Consider the following 27,645-nt stretch of genomic DNA (forward strand, 5'->3'; position numbering starts at 1 on the left):
TAAGTAAGGCATGGCCCACGATTGAGGAATGGGGCCACTCACCCATCTCCAATATTTTAATCCAAAATTTCTCCTGTCAAAAGGGTATACAGGGACAAAGAGTGGAGCTGAGACTGAAGGAAAGGCCATCAGAGACTGCCCCACCTTGGGATCCATCCCACATATAGACACCAGACCCAGACACTATTGCTGATTCCAAGAAGTGTTTCCTGACAGGAGCCTGATATAGTAGTCTCCTGAGAGTCTCTGCCAGAGCCTGACCAAAACAGATACGGATGCTTGCAGTCAATCATCCGATTGAGCATGGGGACCCCAATACAGGAGTTAGGGGAATGACTGAAGGAGCTGAAGGGTTTTGCAGCCCCATAGGAAGAACAACAATGTCAATCAACCAGATCCCCCAGTGACTAAACCACCAACCAATGAGTACACACGAAGGGACCCATGACTTCAGCTGCATATGTAGCAGAGGATGGCCTTATCTAGCATCGATGGGCAGAGAGGCCCTGTGAAGAATCGGTGCCCCAGTGTAGGGGAATGCTAGGTCAGTGATGCAGAAGTGGGTGCGTGGGTGGGGGAGCACCCTCATAGAAGCAGGGGGATGGGGATGGGTTTCCCCTCTGAAAACCCGGAAAGGGGATAACACTTAAAGTGTAAATAAATTAAATATCCAATAAAAATACATAAAAAAGAACAGAAAAAAAAAGATTGCTTTCCCTAGTACTCTCAAGAGCTACACCCGTAAACTTCCACCAACATGATCTGAGCAAAGACAATAGACTGTCAATATGGTTGAGGGGAAGAAAAGGTGGCTTGAACCCTACACAAGGACCTGTAGGCCAGCAAAGAATGTGGAGATGAGAAGGGAAGACTGGTCTAATTGGTTATTTAATACTAAACAGCCTTGAAAACATGAATACAATGAACATCATATAGACCGAGAAGGTTATATTTAGGAATTTATATGTATGTAAGTATACATATATGTGTGTGTCTTAGGATTTCTATTCCTGCACAAGCATCACGACCAAGAAGAAAGTTAGGGAGGAACAGGTTTGTTCAGCTTACACTTCCACATTGCTGTTCATCACCAAAGGAAGTGAGGATTGGAACTCAAGCAGGTCAGGAAGCAGGAGCTGATGCAGAGGCCATGGAGGTATGCTATTTATTGGCTTGCTTCCCCTGGCTTGCTCAGCTTGTTCTCTTACAGAACATGACTACCAGCCCAGGGATGGCACCATCCACAATGGGCCCTCCCACCTTTGATCACTGATTGAGAAAATGGCTTACAGCTGGATCACGGAGGCATTTCCTCAGGGGAGGCTCCTTTCTCTGTGATAACCCCAGCTTGTGTCAAGTTGGCACACAAAATCAGCCAGTACCATTGACCCCTTGTCAACTTGACACAAACACAAACACATCACTATTAAGCCTCAACCCTTACTTTCTTATTCATTCCCAAGATCTAAATAACTTTAAAGTCCCACTGGCTTTACAAATTTCATATTCAAATTTCAATCCCTTTCAAGTATCCAATCTTTTGAAAATCAAAGTCTTTTTACAATTCAAAGTCTCTTAACTCTGGGCTCCACTAAAATACTTTCTTACTTCAAGAGGGAAAAGTATCAGGGCACAACCACAATCAAAAGCAAAATAAAACTCTAACTGTCCAATGTCTGGGGTCTACTCATGATCTTCTGGGCTCCTCCATGGGCTTGTGTCACTTCTCCAGCTCTGCCCTCTGTAACACTCTAAGTTCAGGTTGATCCACTCCATTGCTACTGCTATTCTTGGTGATCATCAAATGGTACAGACATCTACAATACACTGGAGTCTTTCTCTGCAACTAGGCTTCACCAATAGCCTCTCAAAGGCTCTGTTCATGATGCCAAGCCTCAAATCCTTTGCATGACCCCTTCAGTCCTGTGCCATCAACTGCAACTGAGGCTGCACCTTCACCAATGGCCTTCCATGGCCTCTCACAGTGCCCAGCCTCAGCTGCTCTCCATGACCCCTTCATGCCTTCAAAAACAGTACCACCTGGGTGACTCTTACACATTACCAAGTCCAGCTGCAGCAGAGGTACGACCTTGGCTATCACTGGAACACAGCTTCTTTGTGTTCTAAGAAAACACTTCCCAGAAGATTTTACCTCAGGGATGCTGGTCTCCTCTTAGTCACCACTAATTTCTTAGATCCTGCTGACCAGCATCGATAGTCCCAGTAATGCAAAGGTTTGGTTTTAGTAGTTATGGTATCTTGTTAACCACAGTTGATTCTTTAGCCCCAGCTAACAAAAGCCATAGACTCCACAATCAAAACAGCAATGGCCCTGAGAAGTCTTCCCTCTGAAATTTCACAAGTCAGGTCTCCATCTTCTGCATTGTTCTCAACATTATCTTTCAAGCTCCTACAGAACATTCCACAGAGCTCTTAACACCCAATGGCTCTTCTAGCCCAAAGTTCCAAAATCCTTTCACAGTCCTCCCCAAAACACAGCCAGGTTGTCACAAGGAATACTTCACTATGCAGGTACTAATCTGTCTTAGTCAGGATTCTATTCCCAAACAAACATTATGACCAAGAAGCAAGTTGGGGGAGGAAAGGGTTTATTCAGCTTACACTTCCACATTGCTGTTCATCCCCAAAGGAAGGTAGGACTGGAATTCAAGCAGGCCAGGAAGCAACAGATGATGCAGAGGCCATAGAGGGATGTTACTTACTGACTTTCTTCCCCTGGCTTTCTTATAGAACCAAGGACTACCAGGGATGGCCCCACCCACATTGACCTCTCCCACCCTTGATCACTAATTGAGAAAATGCCTTACAGCTCGATCTAATGGAGGCATTTCCTCAAAAGAGGCTCCTTTCTCTGTGATAACTCCAGCTTGTGTCAAGTCAACACACACAACCAGCCAGTACAGTATGTAACATCAATTAATGAAGAAAGAGTCCATGAATTTGAAAGAGCAGGAAGGGCTATATAAGAGTGTTTGGATGGAGAGAAGGAAAGGGAGACATGATGTAATTATAATCTCAAAAGTAAAAGGGGAAAGGGGCATCACTATCGTAGTGAAATGATAGACCATAGACTGGGAAGAAATATCCACAATTCATGCTCTGATGAAGGTCTTCTATAAAGCCCTTCTAGTGTTTGTGGCAAAAGATATCCCACAAAAACTCCAGTGACTGGAGCAGACATTTCTGATGGTCAGAATAAAGAACTTTTATAATTTAAGGACAAAAGATAGCTCAGTAAGAAACTCAAGGGATTTGAACAGATATTTGTCTTGAGATGCTCAACAAGTACATGAAAAAACTCTCAGTCACAGAGTCAACAAAATTGTCAATCTCATTAGTGTCAATGATTTAAAATGACAGAAAACATTGCCAGTGAAGGTCCAGAGAACTGGAGTCCCTCGTATGTGGCTGGTGGGAATGCACAGCCTAAGGCATGGAGGAAGACAGTTGAGTGTTTCCTCAGTAAGTTATTCTGAGAATAGCAATTCTACCTCTCGGCAATGCATTTTCAAAGTATTGTTAAGACACTGATTTCCAACCCTCCACCCCCCTACTCTCTCTCAAGTCAGCAACGAGTAGAGGAACTATCTAAATTGATTTTATTTCTTTCGTATTTTATTTATTAAGTATTTTTCACATTTTATTTTAGCGTATGTGTGAAAGTTACTGTCTGTGTGACTCTATGGCATTGAAGTTGGCTTACTTTGTAGTTATTTGATACACTGCCCTGCATTGCACTCTGGATCTCAGTAAAGCTTTGATCCTCATATCTCTATCGCTTCCTTCCTGTGAGGTCTACTACTCTCTTCTTTCTGTGATCCTTAAGGAATAAAAAGCTGCTTCAGATATTACCTTGTGTGTTCTGTGATCATCTCCATCTTACTGACCTAGCATACCTGAACCTAATGCCCCTTCTTTTTGTTTGTTTGTTTTCAAAACAGGGTTTCTCTGTGTATCCCTGGCTGTTTTGGAACTCACTCTATAGATCAGGCTGATGTCAAAGTCAGGGATCTACCTGAGTGCTGGGATGAAAGACATGCCTGACCTCTCAGTGGCTACGAGGGCTTAAAGATAAAAAACAAAAACATAATTACTACTCTGTAGTACTCTTGTTTTTTTTTTAATCAAGTTGTTTTCATCTTATTTGAAAAATTAATGTTTATTATACAGAACTTACAAAAAATGAATAAAAATTAAAAAAAATATATATATATGAAAAAAGTAACAGTTTTGATTTGTTGCTTCCCTCTGGTTTCCTGGCCATAGGCTGACATCTGTCATTTTCTTTATTGGAAATTGTGGCAAAGGAAATCCCAAGCCCTAAATCATTCAAAAGACTAAGACCAGAAAGAGTCATGTTTGGTGACACAAACCTGTAATTCTAGCACTCGGGAGGCTGAGGCAGAAGGATCACATGTTTAAGGCTAGCTTGGGTTATATGATACGCTTCGAGCCAACCTGGACTACACAACTCTGTCTCGACACACTAAAAGAACAGAAAAAGGACTCGACAAGAACAAGGTGCATCTTGATTACTTACCGGACAGAGAAATTTCACTTTTACATCATCATATAGAGCCGGACAGTTGAACACATTAATTATTACTTTGTCTGTTTCAACATCATGAAATATCTGTGGACAAACATACAAAATTCAGAACTATAAGCTCAGCTAATAGGTACAAGGGTGAAGTCCACTTTTACTCTCTCAAGCATCCCAAATTATCAAGTTTTCTTGATGTCACAGCCCGGTCATTTCAGGTATATAAGTAGATGTTAATCTTTTTATGAAATTGTAACCTAGTTGTTTAAATGAACTCTTATGTCTCTTGAAGGCTATGATGGAACATGGTTGAAAGGCACAGGAGTAAATATAATAGAACTTAACTAAAAAAGCATTACCGCTGAATAGACATCATCTGGTTTTGCTATGGTGAAGTCCTTAAAAAATGCACTGTGGATGCCATCTCTAAACCCATGCCTAGCACTGGTTGTGCAGCCTTTGCGTCCTGTCCACCCATCCTGGTGAGTTCCTTCCAACCTCAATCACATACACCTTCCCTGACACTCAGGCCTACCTCTCTGTGTGCTGACCTAGTCTGGTAAGAGGCCACAGAACATCACCTAGCTATGCCATCTCTAAACCCCAGGCCTAATCTTGCTGTTAGAGCCTGTACATCAGCCTTGCTTGGTGAGTACCCCAGATTACAGCTCACCTGCACAAACGTCACACTTTTATGCCCATCTTGAGTAATGTTGCTTAGCTTGCACACCAGCCCAGGCAGACCTATTCATATATTTTCATGGTCATCCCTCTAGTCAAAAGTCAACACTGAGGGGTTGAAGAGATGGCCTAGCATTGGCGAGTACTAGCCCTTCTTTCAGAAAACTTGGATTACATTATCAGCAACGGCATGGTGGCTGACGACTCTCTGAAAACTCAGTAGGAATCTGATACCTTATTTTGTTTTTTGTTCTGGGCGCTGCATGTACATGGTACACAACAATGTGTGTATATGAAAAACACCCATACACATAAAACAAAAATCTTAAAAGAAAACACAGAGTAACCAAAGAATTGACCTACTAACTCTTCATAGCTGAGCTACAATCAATGCTTGGACAACAGCAACAAAACCAAGCTTCTACTAAACCGAGAAGACTAGAATCCCGTATCTGATATAAAACCAAAGGCAGAAACCCACATGCTCTGGTCATTTTGCCAAAACACAACAAATACAAAGAAATGTTTGCCATGAATGAGAATTACATCAATGAACCCGGGATACAGAATTAGACATAACCATGATTTTGATCGAGAATCTCAGGGAACTTAAGAAAGTCACAAATCTATCAATAAATGTAAACTAAGTGAAGTCCAAGAAAACACAAATGCAGCTGAATGAAGTGACAAAGAAATGTCAGGATCTAAAAGGCAGAGTAAAAAGATAGAAGTGAAGGAAACCCACGGCCAAATGAAGATGTAAGTGAAAAACTCAGTAACCCAGTTAGAAAAATCAGGGGAAAGACATACCAGCGCAATGGATCATGGGTAACAGATGGATCATGGGTAATAGATGGATCATGGGTAATAGAAGACTTGAGGGTAGAGTAGAAGAGCTGTACCACTCAGGCAAAGAAAATGAAGAAATTAAAAACACAAAGGAAAATGGGGAGTTTCAGTTCTCCACGAAAAGACCAAAGGTCTTTTATATTATTTAATTATAGGCATAGATGAAGAAGAATCTCTGGGGACATAGACCAGGTTTTCAACAAGATCAATACAGGAAGCACACGAACCACAGGACCAGAAAATAAGCTTATTTTGCCTATTATAGTTAAATTAGAATCGATAGAACCAAGAAAGGTATTGAAAACTGCAAGAGGCAAACCAGAAATCACATATAAAGGAAAAAAATAACAGCTGAATTGTCCATGGAAACTTCCAAAGTCCAGAAGATCCTGGAGCAACATGCTTCAAGCTCTTAAAGAATACAAATGCCACCAAAGGTGCCCTGTAAACTCCCAAAGGAGCAAGGCAAACTCAGTCCTACCCATCTTTGATGTTTACAAACCACATACATTATCAGCACAGCACAATAACCCTAAGGGTACAGTGGCACACATGCCTTGGCAGCAAACACCAGCTTTTTAATTGGACTTAAGCCTCATCCAACAGAGAGAAAACATACCTAGTACTGGAAACCTAGGTAAATACTCAGTGCTGGTAAAGTCGTGGGACATTGGGAAGAGGGAGCAGAAAGATTGACATTTGCTGTGATGCTGTGTCTCCTAATAATTTCGGAGGCTATACCCATAAAATCTCATCAACATGACTGGCCAATCATGAGCTGAACAAGGAGGACACTAATAGACATGCTGAAATGGACAGGGAAAAGCCCACGAGGCCTACACACTACACAAAGTGTTTTAGGCAAGGAAGGAAAGCTGAGAGTGGGAGAGTTGGCCTTCTCCAGGGAAGGGCACATAAACTGGTTATTCAATGTCAAATGTTCATCCTTGAAAACATGCATACAAGTAACATTATATAGACGGAGCCAGCTATATTTAGAAATATACATGTGGGGGTTGGGGATTTAGCTCAGTGGTAGAGCGCTTGCCTAGCAAGCGCAAGGCCCTGGGTTCGGTCCCCAGCTCTGAAAAAAAGAAAAAAGAAAAAAAAAAGAAATATACATGTGTATACATATCTATGTGCAATAACAATTAATGAAAAAGAGGTTATGAATTTGAGAGCAAGGAGGAGCAAATGTGAGGGTTTGAAGAGAGGAAAGAGAAGAGAGAAATGTAATTATATTATAATCTCAAATTTCAAAAGTAAGACATAAAGAGAACCCAGCTGTCAACACAGATTATTATACTCAGCAATATTATCAGCCATAATTGAAGGAGAAACAACTTTCCATAGTATAAGCAGGCTAAAAGAATTCATGTTCAACAAGCTGGCCCAATAGACAATTCAGACCAAGGGGAGGAATAAGCATTCAAGAGGGTGACAAAAATGCCTACCAGGAAATGAGATCAGTGCCTTGTTCAGCCATTGTCAGAGAGGCTTCCTCCTGAAGTAGATGGGGAGAAATACAGAGACCCATGGCTGGTCAATGAGAGAGACCTTGGAACGTGCAGTTCTAAGTGGGACGTCTTCATCAAATCCCTTCTCTTGGGGCTCAGAGAACAATGCAGGATAGAAGGCGGAAAGACTATCAGAGCCAGAGCGGGTGGAGGACACAAAGGGAGCAATGCCCTCTGAACATCAGGACCAGGACATGTGTAAATTCACAGAGACTCTGGCAGTGTGTGTAGGGCCTGCATGGTTCTGTACCAAATGGGGTCCTCACTGAGAGGAAAGGTGGTCATAGCCCACATCCTTAACCGAGAAGCTATCTCCTATTGATAACCACTTGTGAATAAAAAATTAGTTTTCTCCAATGGAATCTTACTGGGTATACAAACCACTCTTCAAGCCAGGTTCCATGCCCAGTAGTGAATGGCCAACACAAATGAATTGAATGGCATCTTTGGGGGTTCTTGGTCTCATAATATTGCATCAGGGCATTTATGTATTTGCTTTTTGACCTTATTCATCCTTTGCTTATATGACGCCCAATTCAGTGCTCTTAGGGGATTCCTGTGTGCACGAATATGTGTCTCTGTATCTATGTGTGTTTTTCATGCTTTTTCTTTGGCTCTTCTATTTGTTTGTTTGTTCTATTCTGGTTTATTTTTGTGTTTTATCTTATTTCATTATTATTCCTTAGATTCCTTGTTAATATTCTAAGGAGAGACAGAAAGGGTTTGGATGTAGATGGGAGAGGAGTTAGGGAGACTCTTGGGGGGGATGGGAAACTGTAATCTAAGTGTATTGTATAAAAAATCTATTTTCAATATAAGAAATCTTTTAAATTAAAAATTAATTAAAAGGAGGTACATTCAGAAATTGGGGGGGCACACCTGAAAAAGGAGGGTACAGAAAGAAAACAAGTGAATCTATAGTCAATGGAGCACAAAATAGACAATAACACAATGTGCAAAAACTGAGCACATTTTTTTTCAACAATAGCTATAAATATAAATGGCCTAAACTTCTCAAGTTGGTCCATGATCAGTATGTTGGGGAACCTGGCACTGGAGCAGTAGCTGAGAGTTTCTATCCTAACCATAAAGCAGGAGGTAGAAAGAGTGAGACTGAGCCCGGTATGGGTTTCTGAAACCTAGAAGCCTACGCTCAGTGATACACCTCCTTCCACAAGGCCACACCTCCTTTTTTTTTTCTTTTCTATTTTTCGGAGCTGGGGACCAGACCCAGGGCCTTGAGCTTGCTAGGCAAGCGCTCTACCACTGAGCTAAATCCCCAACCCTAAGGCCACACCTCCTAATCCTTCCCAAACAGTTCCAACAACTGGGTGGAGTATGAGCCTATGGCGGCCATCTTTATTCAAACCACCACACTGCACCACTGCTTCCAAGGCGTATCATCATCGTAGGCACTTTTCAACTCATCTAAATATTACTTCTTGGCTCCCATTGCTTGAGGGAAAGAGGTTTCTTTCTAGTTCACAAACTCCCTGTTTCTCAGGACGCAAGTCCACAGAACATCTGAGTAACAAAATCACTGAGGATTTTGTTACTAAATGTAGCTAAATGTATGATGTCTGGGCCTCATTCCAGAGTTTCTGACTCGTACCCTGAGGAAACAACCTAGGAATGTGTATCTCTAGGAGCTACTAGGTGACTTTCCTTTTTATTTTATTTTATTTTATTTTTTTTGGTTCTTTTTTCGGAGCTGGGGACCGAACCCAGGGCCTTGCACTTCCTAGGCAAGCGCTCTACCACTGAGCCAAATCCCCAACCCCAGACTTTCCTTTTTAAAGTAACTGGAAACCGAAGCTGACACGAACGTAAACATGACATAAACTTTGATTGATGGATTGTGGGAATGCGCTCTAGCATTATGGGAAAGTGAAAGACAAAGCAAGACTGAGCCAAAAGAAAATGCCTTGCACAACTCATTCTGAGCAGCGAGCTCTGGTTTGCAGCGAAACCAAGCATCACCAAGCCGGACCATAACTGGAGAGCAGTAAGCATCTCTGTGTGACTTGGCGAATGAACACGCTATTTTGACACTGTATTTTTGATTAACTATCAGGGCTAGGAAAAGCGCTTGACTGATCAAATGCCTACTGTGTTAAGCATGAGGGTCTAGGTTTGCATCCTTAGCACCTATATTGGGTGTGGTATTTTGTCCCTGTAATCCTAGCATCGGGGATGTGGAGATAGAAGGATCCCTGGTCTTGCTGAATTAGCAAGTGCCAGGAGCAGTAAGAGACTCAGTAGCAATAATAATAATAATAATAATAATAATAATAATAATAATAATAATAATAATAATGATGATGATGATGATGATGATAAGATGGACAGCCATTGAAGAAGCACTCACCTTTGACCTCTGGATTCCATGTGCACACACACTTGCACCCACACCTGAACATACACTTACACCCTACACATATCTGCACACAATCAAAGCAAAACTGAAACGGCAGAAATTTCAGCTCACGTATTTTCTCTTACCATACAATTTTTGGAATTAAAACAGGAAAAAATCGTCTCCTGCCACATCATTATTTGTATTTCTAGATCACTTCCATTGCCTTTTCCAACACCTGAGTGAAAGTGAAAAAAAAGATATATGCTTGTTAAAACTCAAAACATCTCTCCTGTTGACGTTACAGCGGGAGGATAATGACCTCACTGTGTACTGTGGTCATATGTGATCATTGGACTTTGTTTGGATTTTGTTTTTGAAGAGAAAGACTTCTAAAGCCCAATTTTGTCTCCTAAAGCAGAATTGATGAGGTGTGAGAGAAGAAAGGGCAGAAAGAGAGAGAAAGAGGGGCAGGGTTAGGTAGGTAGGTAGGTAATTTAGTTTCTACAAGTTAGAATTTTCATTGTTTTGTCTTCCTAGGGGAAAAAACAGGGAAGGTGGCTTGCAGACTGCCTTGGATTTTCAATCACGATATTTAAAGTAAATTATCTAAATTCCTCTTGCTCTACCCTAAGTCCAGTTCCTAAAGTAATCTCTAGGAAAGATGCAGGGTGGCCGTATTAAGACTTCCTTTAGGACTCTGTATAAATTTTAAACAAATGGTCTTATGTCCTTCTGTCTAGTTCTAATGGTTGCCTCTCCTCTATCAATCCCTCAATACCTGGTTCTGGAAGCCCCCAATGAACCTTCTTCCATATTTTGCTTCTAATATTCTAATAAAGTCACAATCATTTCGATGCTCCTCCTAACATTTTGTTTTCTTTACATTTAATGTTTCGTTAACACCATCTTTTTTTTTTTTTTATTAACTTGAGTATTTCTTATTTACATTTCGAGTGTTATTCCCTTTCCTGGTTTCCGGGCAAACATCCCCCTAATCCCTCCCCCTCCCCTTTCTTATGGGTGTTCCCCTCCCCATCCTCCCCCCATTGCCGCCCTCCCCCCAACAATCACGTTCACTGGGGGTTCAGTCTTAGTAGGACTTAGTAGGGCTTCCCCTTCCACTTCGTTAACACCATCTTAATAAATTGTCATGAATTGTGGTCTCTGGCCTCAGTTTCCTCTGCCCATTCACTACCAAACATCTACTAATGTCTACCAGAGACAAATAAAATATGAAACTGTCATGTACTTGTATGAAAGTATTTTATGTAACACATTATCATGTGCAGTGCATATAGACAATAGAATTAAAAAAATAGAACTATATGAAGTTAAAAAAACCTTACTACGTGATAACAAAGGCGACTTATCTAAGCCCCTAAGCTCCCACACACTTAAAATTTCAAACCTCGTAAATGTATCTTCACGACTTAAAAGTTCAAAAGAAAAACATAAAGACAAAAGTCCTATGAAGTGGAAAATCTCTGCCTTAGCTATCCTTCACTGTTTTGTACCTCAGCCCCCAAATATATAACCAAAACTTTTGATTTGTTTTAGAAACACAATCAATTGTATTTGCTTCCCTCACAAATATGAACACACAAACCCACTACTGTTTCGCAGAAATAGTTCTGAATGATATGATTACCTTGGACTTTGTCAAAACTTGGGTTTGACTAATTAAAAGTGAGGGAGCAGAACAGTGGTACGGGGTTTCAAAGGCAGATAAGAAAGGACGGATGGGGGGCTGGAGAGATGGCTCAGCGGTTAAGAGCGCCCGACTGCTCTTCCAGAGGTCATGAGTTCAATTCCCAGCAACCACATGGTGGCTCACAACCATCTGTAAAGAGATCTGATGCCCTCTTCTGGTGTATCTGAAGACAGCTACAGTGTACTTATATATAATAAATAAATTAAAAAAAAAAAAAAGAAAGAAAGGACGGATGGGACAAGGCCAAGCTACTGGGCACAACTTACGTTTCTATGGAAAAATTATTTGCACTGTCCATTTTCTGCAAAGGAATGAATTATAAAACAGCTCAGGGAGAATGAAAGACCCCATATCCAGAGCAGCAGTGCTCCACATCGCTGTTTGCTCACGAGTCTTTCGTGCCTGTTTCGTGATTCGTTTCTCTTTTGTCCTGATTCTTTACGGGAAGATTATTTTAATCCAAAAATAAGACTGATTATTACCAAGGATACTGAAATATAAATGCCACCCTGACATGCAGACCTCCTGGAGTCTGTTCTGTAACACTTGACCAATCCCAGTTTTAAGACTAGGATCATAAACTCAAGCTTCTGCCCACAAGTCTTCATGAGCAATCTTACTGGATGATCCTTAAAGGCCCCTGATTCACATTAAATAAAAACAAGTAAATGAAGCCCAGGAAATGCCCTGTTACACATGAAATTCACGTGTGTGTGTGTGTGTGTGTGTGTGTGTGTGTGTGTGTAGTTCATATGTGCAACTTCCCCACTCTGTTCAGAAGACACTGGTTTCTCACAGTCGTCTGCGACCTCTGTCTCTTACACTCTTTCTGCATCCTCTTTCCCAGTGATCTTTGAGCCTTGGGGTGGTGAAGGAGTGACATACTTGTATGTATATATGTATGTATGTATGTATGTATGTATGTATGTATGTATGTATGTTGGAGATAAATTGTTCCCTTATATTTTAGGTGTCAGTTAGCACAGAGACCCACAACTGCAGACAATCAGAGACTGCAGAATATACCCAAGAACTTCTAAAGAGCAGGAGGCAATGGTATAAACCTAGCCAAACATAAGCCTTAGTAGTTATAGGACAATAAATAGGGGTTGGGGATTTAGCTCAGTGGTAGAGCGCTTGCCTAGGAAGCGCAAGGCCCTGGGTTCGGTCCCCAGCTCCGGAAAAAAAAAATTTATGTGCAGGACAATAAATAACACACTGGCTGACTGGGAATTTAAGGCATCACTATGGAGATGCAGTAGAAGCTGTGGGAGGGGGAGAAGGGGTAAACAAGTGATCAGATGATAAGGAAAAGGGTCTCGCCTCTACAAGGTGAACCATAATGGGAGGGGGAGGCAACATTGTCAAGCACCCAGTGCAATCTTCTTACTCTGCCCCTCCACTAAGGTTTGGCCTCAATCATGTACCCTGTACTGAGGTCAGGGAAGCAAGGAGGAGGGACAAGGGATGCCTCCCCAACCCCCGCACCAACCGATGAAGGAAAGGAAAGGTGGGAGAGGGACGTTTAGGAGCTGTCACCAAGCCCTCACATAGCCTGTGAGGAGGTAGGAGTTCATGTGTGAGACACTAAATACACAGTACCTCCCCCCCCCAAGACATGAAAACACTGGCCCTCTGCCCAACCCTTCAGTTCTAAATAAAGCACTTACCATGAATGGAGTAAACAGTGAATCTTTTTATCACAAGTACTTTTTTTGGAGGAAGAGTCAATTGGTAGCTAGTTTTCAGTTTTTCAAAATATTTAACATATCTATTCTGCAAAGCAACAGAAGCCTCAATATAAGTGGGGAGGAAAAGTCTAAGGTCAGCATTACTAATCCCGCCTCCTTTCTTGCTCCTCCCATCTCTCTCTTACAAAGAGTTTGTCAGGTACAGTTAAGGTAAGGAGCAACTGTAGAATCCTATTATATAGTCGGGCATATTTCATATATGGGGCCACATGACTGAGTATCTGCCAAGAAAAATAGAAGACTGAGTTTAGTGCTGTGGTGAATGGGCTGACACGAAAGGAACCAATGCTTGCATATGAGTTCCCAAGTTGGTTTTGTGCATGTGAGATGGATCTATAGCTACCATTAAATATAATGTATGATTATATGTACATATCACAGTCTGTGTGCATGTGGGTATGTGGGTAGTCATGAGGAGGCCATAGATTGGTGTTGGGTATCTTCTTGAATCATCATCATCATCATCATCACCATCATCATCACCACCACCACCATCACCACCGTAACCACCAATACCATACCACCATCATCACCACCACCATCACTGTAACCACCACCACCACCACCACACCACCATCACTGTAACCACCACCACCACCACACCACCATCACTGTAACCACCACCAACACCATACCACCATCATTGTCACCATCACCACCACCACCACCACCACCACCACCACCATCATCATCATCACCATCATCATCACCATCACCACCACCACCACCACCACCACCATCATCATCACCATCATCATCACCACCACCATCACCACCACCACCACCACCACCACCACCATCACCATCATCATCATCATCATCATCATCATCTAGATAAGGTCTCAGTGTGTTCCCTGGCTGGCCTGGAATTTGCTACATAGATTAAGCTGGCCTAGAACTCACAGAGATTTATTTATTTATTTATTTTTGACACAAGGCCTCTTAGTAAACTTGGAGTTTATACATTGGCTGGCTAATGGGCTCTCTGGATTTACCCGTCTCTGCCTCTCCCCCTCCCTAGGTGCTGGGGTTTCAGACTTGTGGCTTTCACGTGGGTGCTGGAGATCTGAATTTAGATCTCTGTGCTTGAGTGGCAGGTACTTTGCTGAAAGAACTATCTCTCCACTCCTGCTCACGCTTGAGAAGGTGGCTGCTCAGAACAACAACACCACCACCACCACCACAACAACACCACAACAACAACACAACAACACAACAGCAACAACACAACACCATCACCACCACCACAACAACAACACAACAACAACACAACAACACAACAGCAACAACACAACACCATCACCACCACCACAACAACAACACAACAACAACACAACAACACAACAACACAACACAACAACACAACAACAAAACCGAAAACACCAACACAACAACAACACAACAACACCACCACCACACCACCACCACCACCACCACCACCACCACCACCACCACAACAACAACAACAACACTACCACCACAACAACACCACAACAACACCACCACAACAACACAACAACACAACAGCAACAACACAACACCATCACCACCACCACAACAACACAACAACACAACACAACACCAACACAACAACACAACAACACAACAACACAACAACACAACAACAACAAAACCGACAACAACAACACAACAACACAACAACAACACACCACCATCACCACCACCACCACCACCACCACCACAACACCACCACCACCACCATCACCACCACCACCACCACCACAACAACAACAACACAACAACAACACCACAACAACAACACAACAACAAAAACCAACAACGCATCAAAAGAGGCCCAGCGGTCTAGCACAGTGGTCGAAACTTAGTTAATGGACTACATTAGAGAAAAAAAATTGGGTCTGGTGGAGAGTAGATCCCAGCCAGGGCAGAACAAATGTGAAGACTCTAGAAGACAACAATATGTCAGTAGATCACATGCCAGTCTTCTCTGTCTCTCTACTCTAGAACTTCTTCACTCCCTGCCCCTCTCCTTTTTCTTCTCCCTTGAGAATTACTTATTTTATGTATATACCAGACGAGGGCATCAGATCTCATTACAGATGGTTGTGAGCCACCATGTGGTTGCTAGGGACTGAACTCAGGACCTCTGGAAGAGCAGCCAGTGCCCTTGACCGCTGAGTCATCTCTCTAACCCCTCTCTATTTCCTTTTATTGTTTTCAGGAGGAATCCTTGGGGGATCGCTAAGCCTCATGCTGTCCCCATGGAATGTTGCTCACAGGGCTGTCATTGGAGCTTTCTTTAAGAAGTTCAAACATTTCTTCAAGGTGTCAGGCAAATGTAGAGGTGCTAATAAAACCAACAACCAGGCACACACATTCAGAAATGGAAGTCTGGGGCCAGTGAGATGTCTCAGTGTAAAAGAACTTGCTACATACACATGAGGAGCTAACTTTATATCTCAAAACCTGGTATAAAAGAAACCCAGGATTGGCTGCACATTTCTGCAACCCCAGCACTGTAGTGTGGAGATGGGTCCCTGGAGCTCACGTGCTAGCCAGCCTAACCCAAGCAGCAAACTTCCGGTTCACTGAGGCCCCAACTCAAGATGATAAGGTGGAGAGAGTCAGAGGAGGATGCCTGGTGCTTTCCTCTGTTCTCTACATGCACGCACATGCACATGCATATTACATGCATGTACCAAACACACACACAGACACACACACACACAAAGACAGACAGACAGAAAGAAAGAAATGGAAGTTGTGTCTTTCTGAGTCTGTTGTGTTTTCTCTTTATATAGAACCTAAGTTAAAAATTATGTATGAGGTGTATGTGTGTATTTATATGTTTGTATATGTGTTATATAACTCATGAAAGTAGGAATGGCATCATGGAAGGGGAGGAAGAGATCTTAAAGGATCGGGGACACACAGAGAACAATGGAATACCTTTGAGGAATGAAGGAACTAGCCAGAGGGTGGTGGGTCATGGGTGGAAACAGCGGGCACAGAGGCAGGGATGAACGAGAACAGAACATGGCATGTATGTGAAGATGACACATATGTGAAGACATGATGATGAAATCTATTACGTTGGATGCTAACCTGAAATATTAATTTTTAAAAAAGAAATGACAGCTATGAGACAGGTTTCTACAAGTTCTTAGCTGGGAATTGGATATCACGTGGCCAGTAGAGTGGTCCAAAGTGAAGGTGACAGTGAATAGCTGCCACCACTCAACACAGGGCCCCCTGTTCCGTGACCTGCCAGCACCTCAGACCTGCAGCTGAGTCCCTGCACTGACAGCCTTGGTGAGCGGCATCAAGGAGACTTGTTTTGTTTTGAGGCAGGGTCTCTCTGTGTTGCTCCATCTATCCTGGGGCTCTGTGAAGACTGGATCGGTCTCTTTGGACTCACAGAGATCTGCCAGTCTGTCTTCTGAGCACTGGGATTGAAGCATGCGCCACCATGTCTGGTGGGTATTGAGGTGCTTTTATGAAGGTCCTATGTCAGGTGTCACAGTGAAATACTTGTGGGATAAAATGATATACCGATGGGATTTCCTTCAAAATGATTCAGGTTTAGAGAATGAAAGGGTGGATAGCAGTGCCCACAGGTTTGAGGAGAGATAGCAGAGAATGAATGTGGCTGACTATGAGCTGAAATAGCATGATGAGTGTAAAGGACTTTACTCGTGTGTGTGTGTGTGTGTGTGTGTGTGTGTGTGTGTGTGTGTGTGTGTTATGGTTTATAGTAGCTCCCTCCCCTGCGGCCACCATCAAACCCAAAGAGGTGCAAGGGAATGAGCTGAAACTGAGCCAGACACACCCTGCCCACCTTTAACTGCTTCATTGCCAGAGCACCAGTAATTCTCGCTAGCACACTGTGTTTGGAAAATTCCATAGTAAACTGTTTTTGAGAGAACAAAAGGTAACAGCATATATTTTATATATGTGTAGAATCTAATGTGATATATAGATACAGATACACATATAGGAAATGCAATTTTATCTGGTATACAATAATAATTTTTTTATTATAAGGTCTCACCTAGGCAAACAGATTTTCCTGTCTCCCTCTAGGATTACAGGTATAAGCTGTCAGGCCTGACTCATAATAGTATTTCTTCTTATTACTATTTTTTATTTGGATTTTCCCCCTAGATATGGTGTAGACCTGGCCATCCTTAAATTCACTCTGTAGACTACGCTGGCCTTGAACTCAGACATCCTCTGCCTTTGCCTTCCAAGTGCTAGGATTAAAGGCATGAGCCACCATGCCTAGCTCATCCTTCTTTAAAATACAATTTCTCGACCTCTTTCTGCTCCTACCCCCTTGCATGCGCGCGCGCGCACACACACACACACACACACACACACACACACACACACACACACACACATCCAGAAACAGTTCCTGTGATTGTTCTTCAGGGATTGAATTGTTCGTGTGTCTGAGTAGGTGCCTGTGAAAGGTAATTCCTTTCTAATTGTGGGGTAAACTTTATATGGCGGTTAGACCTCAGGACCCTCCTACCTTGGGAGGGCAAATCAGTTCCTGAACTCTAGAAACAATAACGAATATAAAATGTGAGGTAGAATGTTGTTCTGGGCAGATCATAAGGCTTGGCATCTGAGATGGGGCTCTGAGCCTCCGGGAGGGAGCAACTGAGCAGCGCAGCTGAGTACTGCCACATGAGCATCAGCCCGGACAGTGGGACATGATATGGGTGTCACAGAGCTGATGCATCTTGCCTTCCCACAGGACCCTCGAAACAGAGACCTTACCTGAGAAGGGGTCTCTACTCCTTGAAACTTAGAGCTGTTACTTTTATCTGTCCGTCGCTCTCCAAAAAAGTACAGACTTGCCTGCGGGAAAGGGGACAACACAAGGTTTGGCCGCTCTCTTGTTTTTCTTACTGCAGGCAATCTTGAAGTCCGATTTCTTAAAGTTAACAGTTTTGGGGTAGAGGTTACCCCAAATGGCATAGTTAGAACACCACATTAGGGGCTTGTATTTGTGAGACCAAAGACTCATAAATACATGGGATGCTAGATCGGGAAAAGCTAGGGACCGTCTGGTCAACTCCTCTACTTCTGTTTTCCAAACCGGAAACAGACCAGATTCCGGCCAGGAAATCCAGTAAACTAACTATAGGGTCTCACTGACCAGGATCTCACCAATTCAGCTAGATTGGCTGGCCAGCATGCCTTTGGAATTGGCCTGACCTCCTTCCCCAGACCCTCCCTTGTTGGGGTTACAGGGCCATACCATCGTGTGGAATTTTAACATAGGGGCTGAGGATCTGAACTCATGTCCTTACGCCTCTCCACAAAACCATCTCCTCACTTGCTCCCATTTGCTTTCCAAGCTGGTCTTTCCCTGAACTCAGAGCTCACTGATTTGATTACACTGGATTGTCCGCAAGCCCCAGCAATCCACCTGCCTCTAATGTCTTGCCCACCCCTCCTGCCACATATGTGGGTACTAGGGTTCTGATCTCAGGTTCTTATACTTGTACAACAGATCTTTTATCGACTGAAGCATTTCCCCAGCCCCTCATTAAGTCGATTTTAGCGTTCATTAATTATTGATCTATAATTTTAAAATCATTGTCCCAGCACACCTCCTTTTTTTTTTCACCTGTACCTTGGGCTCCCAGGCATTGAATAAACTGGCCCAGCCCTAGGGCAGACATAGCCTCACACACAGTCCCCAGGGGCTACCAAAAACAGGATAACATACCCATATTCAAAACCTGTGTGTCAAGTAATAAAAACAAAGAGGGCTCTGAGATTCTAAAAGTATACATTTAGAAGCCAGAATCTCTTCCACACACTGTAGGAGAGACAGGCAGAGCACTCAGAAGTGTATCCTGTAAGTGCTAAACTCCCAGCTCCTGGCAGGCAAACGACTGAGAATTCTGTTTCAAGAGGTGGACACAGGACAAGCAAGATGGTTCAGTGGGTAAAGAAGCTTGCTGCCTACCCTGATGCCTCGAGTTTGATCCCCAGAATCCACGTAGTGGAAAGAGAAAATCAACTCCTTTAACTTCTACAAGCTGTTTATATGCACGTGCATGCACACACATACATGCATATGCACACTAAATCAATGTAAAAAAAGAAAAAAAGGATGTTAAAGAAATTGGAACCAGCCCACCTTATCTCCTCAGACATTTCTAAAGAAGTTACACATCAACCAGTCTCCCATACCTTGAGTTTGACATAGCACAGACAATGAGATGCTGTGGCGAACTGGAAAGTGGCAACCGCTGAATGACTTATCAATTATACAGATGCTTGAATCCTTTGGGGGCCCTTATCTAATTCATCTTTATACTATTCTTGTAAAGAAAGAAGATGTCATGTGTTTGGTGGTGAGAGAAGGGGCAGCATTTTGACCACCATGGTGTATTCTTGTCTTTTCTTTTTTTCCTCCTATAGCCCGGGCTGGCCTTGAATTTGATCTTGCTTCAGTGTGGAGAGCTGGCATGGGGTAGGCAGCTACAGGCCTAACTGAGCCTTTGTACATTTGCATGACTTGGCTTAATTTATCTTACCTTAATCCTGAAGCTACTGTGCTCTGCCTTTATGAAAATATAGCTATTATATATACCATGATTGCTGTACTCAAAATATTGCCGAAAATGTGGCAAATCTTAATATACTGGAATATTTTGCATTCCCTTAAATTTTGTGTCTCTCTGACTTCAGCCAAGTCCTGGCACAGAACAAGAGATAGGCCACACATTAAACAAGGGAGTCTTAAACCCATGGTTTCTGGAAAAACCACCTCTCCAGGTTAACTTATATGAGTTATGACTCAAAGAACAACCATGACATTTTACAGGGACACTTCAGAAGGAGCAGATTTGATCCACACGAGATAGCACAGTGATGTTTTTCATACCTTTGCGTTTAGGACTATTTCACTGGCAATGAGGCAGGCACACACCATGGTTCCAGTTCTCCCTAAAAAGAAAAGAAGGCCATTTAAAGAATCATTGTTCACAGTAGTGCTCAATTTAAGAACTCAGAGACCTGTGGAGATGATTTATTTCTTGATTGGCAAAAAGCCTCAGGGCATGAATTTAGATCCTAAAAGTCAAGTGAAAAGCTGTGGTAACACTATGAACCTTGACCCCAGCACTGGAATCAGGATCCAAGAGATTGTTATCCAAGACATTTAGTTCTCAGTTTAGTGATAGATTGTGTCTCAAAAAAATAAGGTGGGGGACCAGCAAGATGGCTTAGTGGGTAAAGGCACTTGTTGTATAACTGAAAACCTATTCAAACCATAGAACACACACATGCTTGCGATCTCTCTCTCTCTCTCTCTCTCTCTCTCTCTCTCTCTCTCTCTCTCTCTCTCTCACACACACACACACACACATACATATAAATACATACTTATATACACACTCACACACCATGCACTCAAACCACACACACACACACACACATGCACTCACACAAGACATTCACACTCACACACACACTCACACTCACACACATATATACACATACACGCATATGTTCACAGACACACACACACACACACACACACACACACACACACACGTGTTCAGGAGCCATCTAGGAAAGACTAAAGGCATTCAAATAAGTTTTCTGGAAATGGCCACTGCTTTGCATGAAACACAAGTAAACATTTCTGCTAATTCCTGGGAATGAGCCCAGCCTACTGGGCAGATTTTCTGCAGATAAATGAACATGTACTATCATTTAGTAATGCTATGCAGATAAGTTGATGATTTCATAATTCCTGATAATGATTTTATAGAATTCCTACATTTCTACAAGTAATTTCCAGCCCTCTGAAAACCTGCAAATAGCGTTCTGTGAACCTTCATGTGTCATGAGCTAACTGTACTAGGATAAGAAAGCAGGCTTGGAACAAATTTATGATCAGGGAAAACATTCCTTCTAGATTAGCTGTGAGACCACTATCTGGTAACTAAAGGTCATAAACTGGGAATGGAAAATTTCTTGTAGCTGCAAGGACAGAAAATATAATACTATTTTATCTATACAAAACTTCAATATTAATGAAACACAAGACACATTTGCCTCTTGTAAACATCTGCTAATTGCAGCATAAAAATATTATTTTAAACTTTTAATGAACTTATAAAGCTAGTAAAAGAAAATGAATGTTAGTTACTTGTCTTAATGGAAACCCATGAAAACATTTCTGCTATGCAATTATGGAATATAAAGATGTATGCGATCACTTCTCCTGAGAAAGTATAAGAACTAAGAATGACAATAAGGGAGAAGTTTTCCTTACTTTCAGCAAAAAAAAAGATAAAATCTTTGTCTTTCTATCAGCAATAAAGGTTGGATCTTCTTTTTCTTTTTCATCTAGAATGAGTGAATTTTTTTCTCTGTTGGAACTTGCTTGTTGGAGCTTTTGCTCCACCCACCAAATGTATATATGTATATATCTTTTGTCTATAAGAATGCATATACATACATACATACATACATACATACATACGTAGGTATATGTGTATGTATGTGAGTATACATAAACACCTGTGGAGGTGATAAGACAGAGGTGTTCAGGCCCAACCAGACTGTATATGAGTGTGTATGTGTGTGTGTCTATGCAAGTAAACTGTGTAAAACATTTTCTTCTTCTTTTCTCTTTGGTTCACAAAGAGTTAATTGTGGTTCTGCTTTTTGCACCCCACCCCCACCCCAGTTGGGGTATGGGAACTTCAAAGCCACTTAGGCAGGCAAAATGCTGCACAGATGCTTGGTCCTGTGTTCTGTCTTGCTGCTGGGTTGTGGGAACTCCAGAAATCACAGAACACTAGACTGCATTTACCCTATGCCAAATGTCTGATGATGGGCGTGAGGAAAGCCCTTATATACCACTCAGGGGTGGGAAAACAGATCCTAAGATGTGAGAGGCCCTCTATCAGATGTAGGATTGATAAAGATGTTTTCTCAATCTGGTGGTTGCCATTTTGTCCTATTGACAGTGTCCTTTGCCATACAGAAGCTTTGCAATTTTATGAGGTCCCATTTGTCTATTCTTGATCTTAGAGCATAAGCCATTGGTGTTCGGTTCAGGAGTTTTCCCCAGTGCCCATGTGTTTGAGGCTTTTCCCCACTTTCTCTTCTGTTACTTTCAGTGTATCTGGTTTTATGTGGAGGTCCTAGATCCACTTGGACTTGAGCTTTGTATCAAGAGATAGGAATGGATTGATTTTCATTCTTCTACATGCTGACCACCAGTTGAACCAGCACCATTTGTTGAAAATGCTGTCCTTTTTCCACTGGATGGTTTTAGCTTCTTTGTCAAAAATCAAGTGATCACAGGTGTGTGGGTTCACAAGTTAGACTCCAGAAAATCAAATAACCCTATTAAAAATGGGATACAGAGCTAAACAAAGAATTCACAGCTGAGGAATACGTAATGGCTGAGAAACACCTAAAGAAATGTTCATCATCCTTAGTCATCAGGGAAATGCAAATCAAAACAACCCTGAGATTCCACCTCATACCAGTGAGAATGAATAAGATCAAAAACTCAGGTGACAGCAGATGCTGGTGAGGATGTTGGGAAAGAGGAACACTCCTCCATTGTTGGTGGGATTATAGGCTGGTACATCCACTCTGGAAATCAGTCTGGCAGTTTCTCAGAAAATTGGACATAGTACTACCTGAGGACCCAGCTGTACCACTCCTGGGCATATACCCAAAACACGCTCCAACATATAACAAGGACACGTGCTCCACTATGTTCATAGGAGCCTTATTTATAATAGCCAAAAACTGGAAACAACCCAGATGTCCCTCAACAGAGGAATGGATACAGAAAACATGGAACATTTACAGAATGGAGTACTACTCAGCTATTAAAAACAATGACTTCAGGAAATTCTTAGGCAAATGGTTCCATATGGCCTTGTTGGGCATCAATGGGAAGAGAGGCTCTTGGCCCCTTGAAGGCTCGATGCTCCAGTGTATAGGAATGCCAGAGCAGGCAGGCAGGGGTGGATAGATGGGTGGGGGAGTACCATTATAGAAGCAGGAATGGGATAGGGGGTTTTCCAGAGGGGAAACTGGGTAAGGGGATAACATTTGAAATGTAAATAAATAAAATATCCAATTTTTTTAAAAAAGGTATGTGAAGCTGGGGTTCCCAATCACTAAACAGTTTGGAACCAAGGACTCTTATTAAGAACCACTGTGGGGGGGCTGGGGATTTAGCTCAGTGGTAGAGCGCTTACCTAGGAAGCGCAAGGCCCTGGGTTCGGTCCCCAGCTCCGAAAAAAAGAACCAAAAAAAAAAAAAAAAAAAAAAAAAGAACCACTGTGGGGAGCATAGAGAAAGCTTCTGTCTACAGAGCTGTGCCATCTAAGTCTTCTGCAGAAGGCCCGTCAGAGCTCCCAGAATATCGATGCTAAGCTAAGGACAATTGATGATGAGCTAAGCCAGAGTTCCCCATCCCCTGCCCCAGGTTCCTCTGCCCAGGGAACCAACTCTGTTCCCAATTCACAGCTACCAAGCAGCATCTGAATGTCCAGGAGTTGGGGAACCCCTGTCCCCAGGCTACTCCTCTCAGGCCTGTGGACCCCTGACCCTCTGTTCCTGATTCCTCTGTGTGGCTTCCAGCAGCAACTGGGAGTCAGGGGTCGGCTTCCTCCACCTTAGGCTTTGCTTTCTCACCCCCTGAACAGTGTCAGTGCTTCTGGCCAGCCCATCACCAGTCAGTGGGCACAGGGTAAATAAATACAAGCTAGCTCTCCCCTGAGACTAAGAAAGTCCTGGAGACTTTTTTCTTTTCAGTACTGATTAATTTATCTTTACCAACTAGGCACTTGTGCAAGTTGGGATGGGATTAAAGTCCTAGAAAAAATTTTTGGAGAGCATTCTCTCTCTCTCTCTCTCTCTCTCTCTCTCTCTCTCTCTCTCTCTCTCTCTCTCTCTCTGTGTGTGTGTGTGTGTGTGTGTGTGTGTGTGTGTGTTACCTGTGTGTATTTGTGCATGTTGGGGAGAGAGAATGTCATTCTCTGTTGCTCTCCACCTTAGTGCTGAGGTAAGGATTTAATGGCCCTGAAGCTCACTGATTAGATACACTGGCATATTGGGAAGCCCCAGACATCTGTCTCTATCCCAGCACATGCTGGTTACAGACAGTGCTGGATTTTACATGTGTTCTGGAGATCAGAGCTCAGGTCATTGGGTTTACATGTAAGCACTTTGCTGATTGAGCTATTTCCCCAACTCCTCTTTTTTAAAATTTCTCAAATGATTTTATTTAAAAAATACAATATAGGATTCTGCAGCAGAAACCACCACAGAAACCCATAGCCAATCAAAATGCAGAGTTATGGAGCCTAGTCACAATGGACACATCTACAAAATACTCCCACACCCCAGGCTCAGGGAGCATTGCAGAGGAGAGGGCATAAAGATGGTAAGAGTCAGAGGAACAAGGAGTTAGCTGTGAGAGTGTGTCTTCTAGTGACATCAGAAGCTACACCCATAAACATTACCGCCCAAATGTGAGCTGAACAAGGAGGACACCAATGGGCATGTCAAACTGGACAGAAAAAAAGCCCACAATCCTCAGCTCTACACAAAGAATATATATCATACATTCACGCAATAACAATAGATTAAAAAGAGACCATGAATTTGAAGGAGTGGAAAGGGGCGTATGGAAAAGCTTGTAGGTAGTACAGGGAAAGGAGATGCATAATTAAAATAAAACTTCAAAAAGAAAAAAGAAAAGCCATAACATATAGTTTGTGCTGCCCACATACTCTTGATTGGGTAGCCTGCCAGGGGACATACCTCTTAGAAGACTGACTCTCCTCTCTAAGAAGCTGTGGGTTGCAATAGTTCCTTAGTTACGGGTGGGACTTTATGCCTACCTCCCATCTCTATAGTGTGATGTTGTCTAGTGTAAACTGTCACAACTGCTGGGAGTTTATATAGACAAGTGGCCTTCTTTGTCAGGAAAATAACTGTTTCTTTCTAGCCATCCACTACCTCTGATTCATAGAATCTTCCTCCCAACTTTCCACAGTGACCCCTGAGCCTTGGGAAGAGGGAATGTGATATCGATGATCTATTCAGGACGGAACTTTCTGTAGCCTTTCATTCTTTATACCTTGACTAGTTGTGGTCTCTATATCAGTCACCATCTATAGAAAATAGAAGCTTCTCTGATAAGGGTTGAGAGATACCCTAACTGATGCGTATGGCAACAACGCATTAGGAGTTGTCTGAATACTGTGTCTCTCTTACAGTGGACAATTTTTTCTCAGAATCTGACTAATTATAGTATCGGGTATGAGTTTCAACTTGTGGAATGGACCTTAAATCTCACTGAAAAGGGATTGATGACTCCCATTCCAGCAGTAAGCACGCCTTGACAGCTGACCATTACTGTACGTCTCGGGGTTCACAAAACGATAAGAATGATGTCGACTTTCCTCCTATGGCAGCAAGGATAGCATACTCCAGCACTATGAGCGTAGGGACGAAGCTTCCAGGTGAGTATCAGCTTGATCTCTCCATGTATATGACTCATGCATGTTGTCAGCAACATGGTCTTACTGTCATGTTCTGGAGCATGATCAGAGAGCATTGGCAATTTCCTATAATGTTTGGGTATGTATGGGGCGTCACTGGGCAAAGATTTCAAAGAGGGAGCCTGTTCTTCAAATTGGGGCATGAGACAGAGGAGGGAGTTCTTAAAAGATAAAATATGAATGGCCAAAAAATGTTTTTTTTTTTTTTAATGTCCAATCTTCTTAGCTGTTAGGTAAGTACAAATGAAACTTGCTTTGAGATTTCATCTTAACTCAAGTCAGAATGGCTAAGACTTTAAAAAAAAGAAGACAACGGGGCTGGGGATTTAGCTCAGTGGTAGAGCGCTTGCCTAGGAAGCGCAAGGCCCTGGGTTCGGTCCCCAGCTCCAAAAAAAAAGACAACAAACATTGATGTGGCTGTAAGAAAGGGGAAATAAATAGCTATTCACAGTTGAGGCAGTGTGAACAGGTAAAGCTACTATGGCAACTCAAAAGGAGGTTGATCAAAACTCTAGAAATAGGTGATCCAACTGCATCATTCTTTTTTTTTTTTTTTTTTTTTTTTGGTTCTTTTTTTCGGAGCTGGGGACCGAACCCAGGGCCTTGCGTTTCCTAGGCAAGCGCTCTACCACTGAGCTAAATCCCCAACCCTGCATCATTCTTGAACATCAACCCAAAGGACTCCACACCCTACTTTAGTGATACCCACTCGTTAATGTTCATTGCTGTTCTCTTCACAATGGTCAGGCAATGAAAACAGCCTAGACGTCCATCCACTGGTGAGTGCCTAATGAAAATGTGGTACCTTTGAATAATGGAATATTATTCATCTATTAAGAAAAACAGAATTAAGGGATTAACAGGTAAGTGAAGGAAGCTGGAAGCAATCATTCCAAATGAGGCTTCCCAGACGGAGAAAGACAAATTAGTGTCTCGCTGGGTATACAAACAATGCTCAAGGGCAGACCCCACGCTCAGCAGTAGAAGGCCAACACAAAATGAACTCAATGGTGTTTCTACTGATTTTCTTTTTCTGTCTTATATGGCTTCATTTGACCATTTTTATCTTACTTGTCATATATATATATATATATATACATATATACACACATATATATATACATATACATGTATATATATATATTATGTGGTTGTTGTTCTTTTTTATTGTTTTTTACTAAATTCTGATGTTTAAAAATCTACCTTTTTTTTTAAAAGAGAGACAGAAGGCATAGTGTGGGGTAGGTGTAGTGGTGGGGAGGATCTGGGGCAGATGCAGGACGGGAGCCACTATTAGAATATGTTATATAAAACTTCAATATGAGTAGCTCCTTTCTAAAGAGAAGCCAGTGCCAAATATAGTAGTCAGCCATACCCGTAGTCACAGCATTTGGAAGGGAACAGGAGCATCATGAGTCGGAGGCCTGCCTGGGATACCAGCCAGTTCAAGGATTGGCTGTGCTACTTATCAAAACTTTGTCTCAAGGAAAAGAAACAATCAAACAAACAAACAAATCCCCAAACCAACCAAGCAAAAACCTCTCTCCAAACAAATAACAGCAATGACAATAAAAAGAGCAGAAAAATAGTGGTCAAAAGGTACTTTCAAAAGAAAACATGCAGAAGGCCAACAGGTATATAAACATACTCAAC

The 27,645-nt window shown here is 42.3% G+C and overlaps 1 protein-coding gene across 7 annotated transcripts in view; it reads right to left on the reverse strand.

The window, feature by feature from the left end:
* Positions 1-27,645, reverse strand: part of Tpte2 (transmembrane phosphoinositide 3-phosphatase and tensin homolog 2) — a 94,335-nt gene that overhangs the window by 9,641 nt on the left and 57,049 nt on the right. For all 7 annotated transcript variants that reach the window (XM_039094736.2, XM_017600201.3, XM_063275620.1 and 4 more), the window contains 5 exons: positions 20,328-20,389; positions 18,203-18,283; positions 13,352-13,457; positions 10,114-10,205; positions 4,562-4,654 (listed from right to left, as the gene is read on the reverse strand). In XM_039094736.2, coding sequence (XP_038950664.1) covers positions 4,562-4,654; positions 10,114-10,205; positions 13,352-13,457; positions 18,203-18,283; positions 20,328-20,389 — 434 coding nt within the window. The remainder of the gene's footprint in view (positions 1-4,561; positions 4,655-10,113; positions 10,206-13,351; positions 13,458-18,202; positions 18,284-20,327; positions 20,390-27,645) is intronic.

The sequence above is a fragment of the Rattus norvegicus genome, chromosome 16, assembly GCF_036323735.1.
Source record: "Rattus norvegicus strain BN/NHsdMcwi chromosome 16, GRCr8, whole genome shotgun sequence".
NCBI classification, from domain to species: domain Eukaryota; kingdom Metazoa; phylum Chordata; class Mammalia; order Rodentia; family Muridae; genus Rattus; species Rattus norvegicus.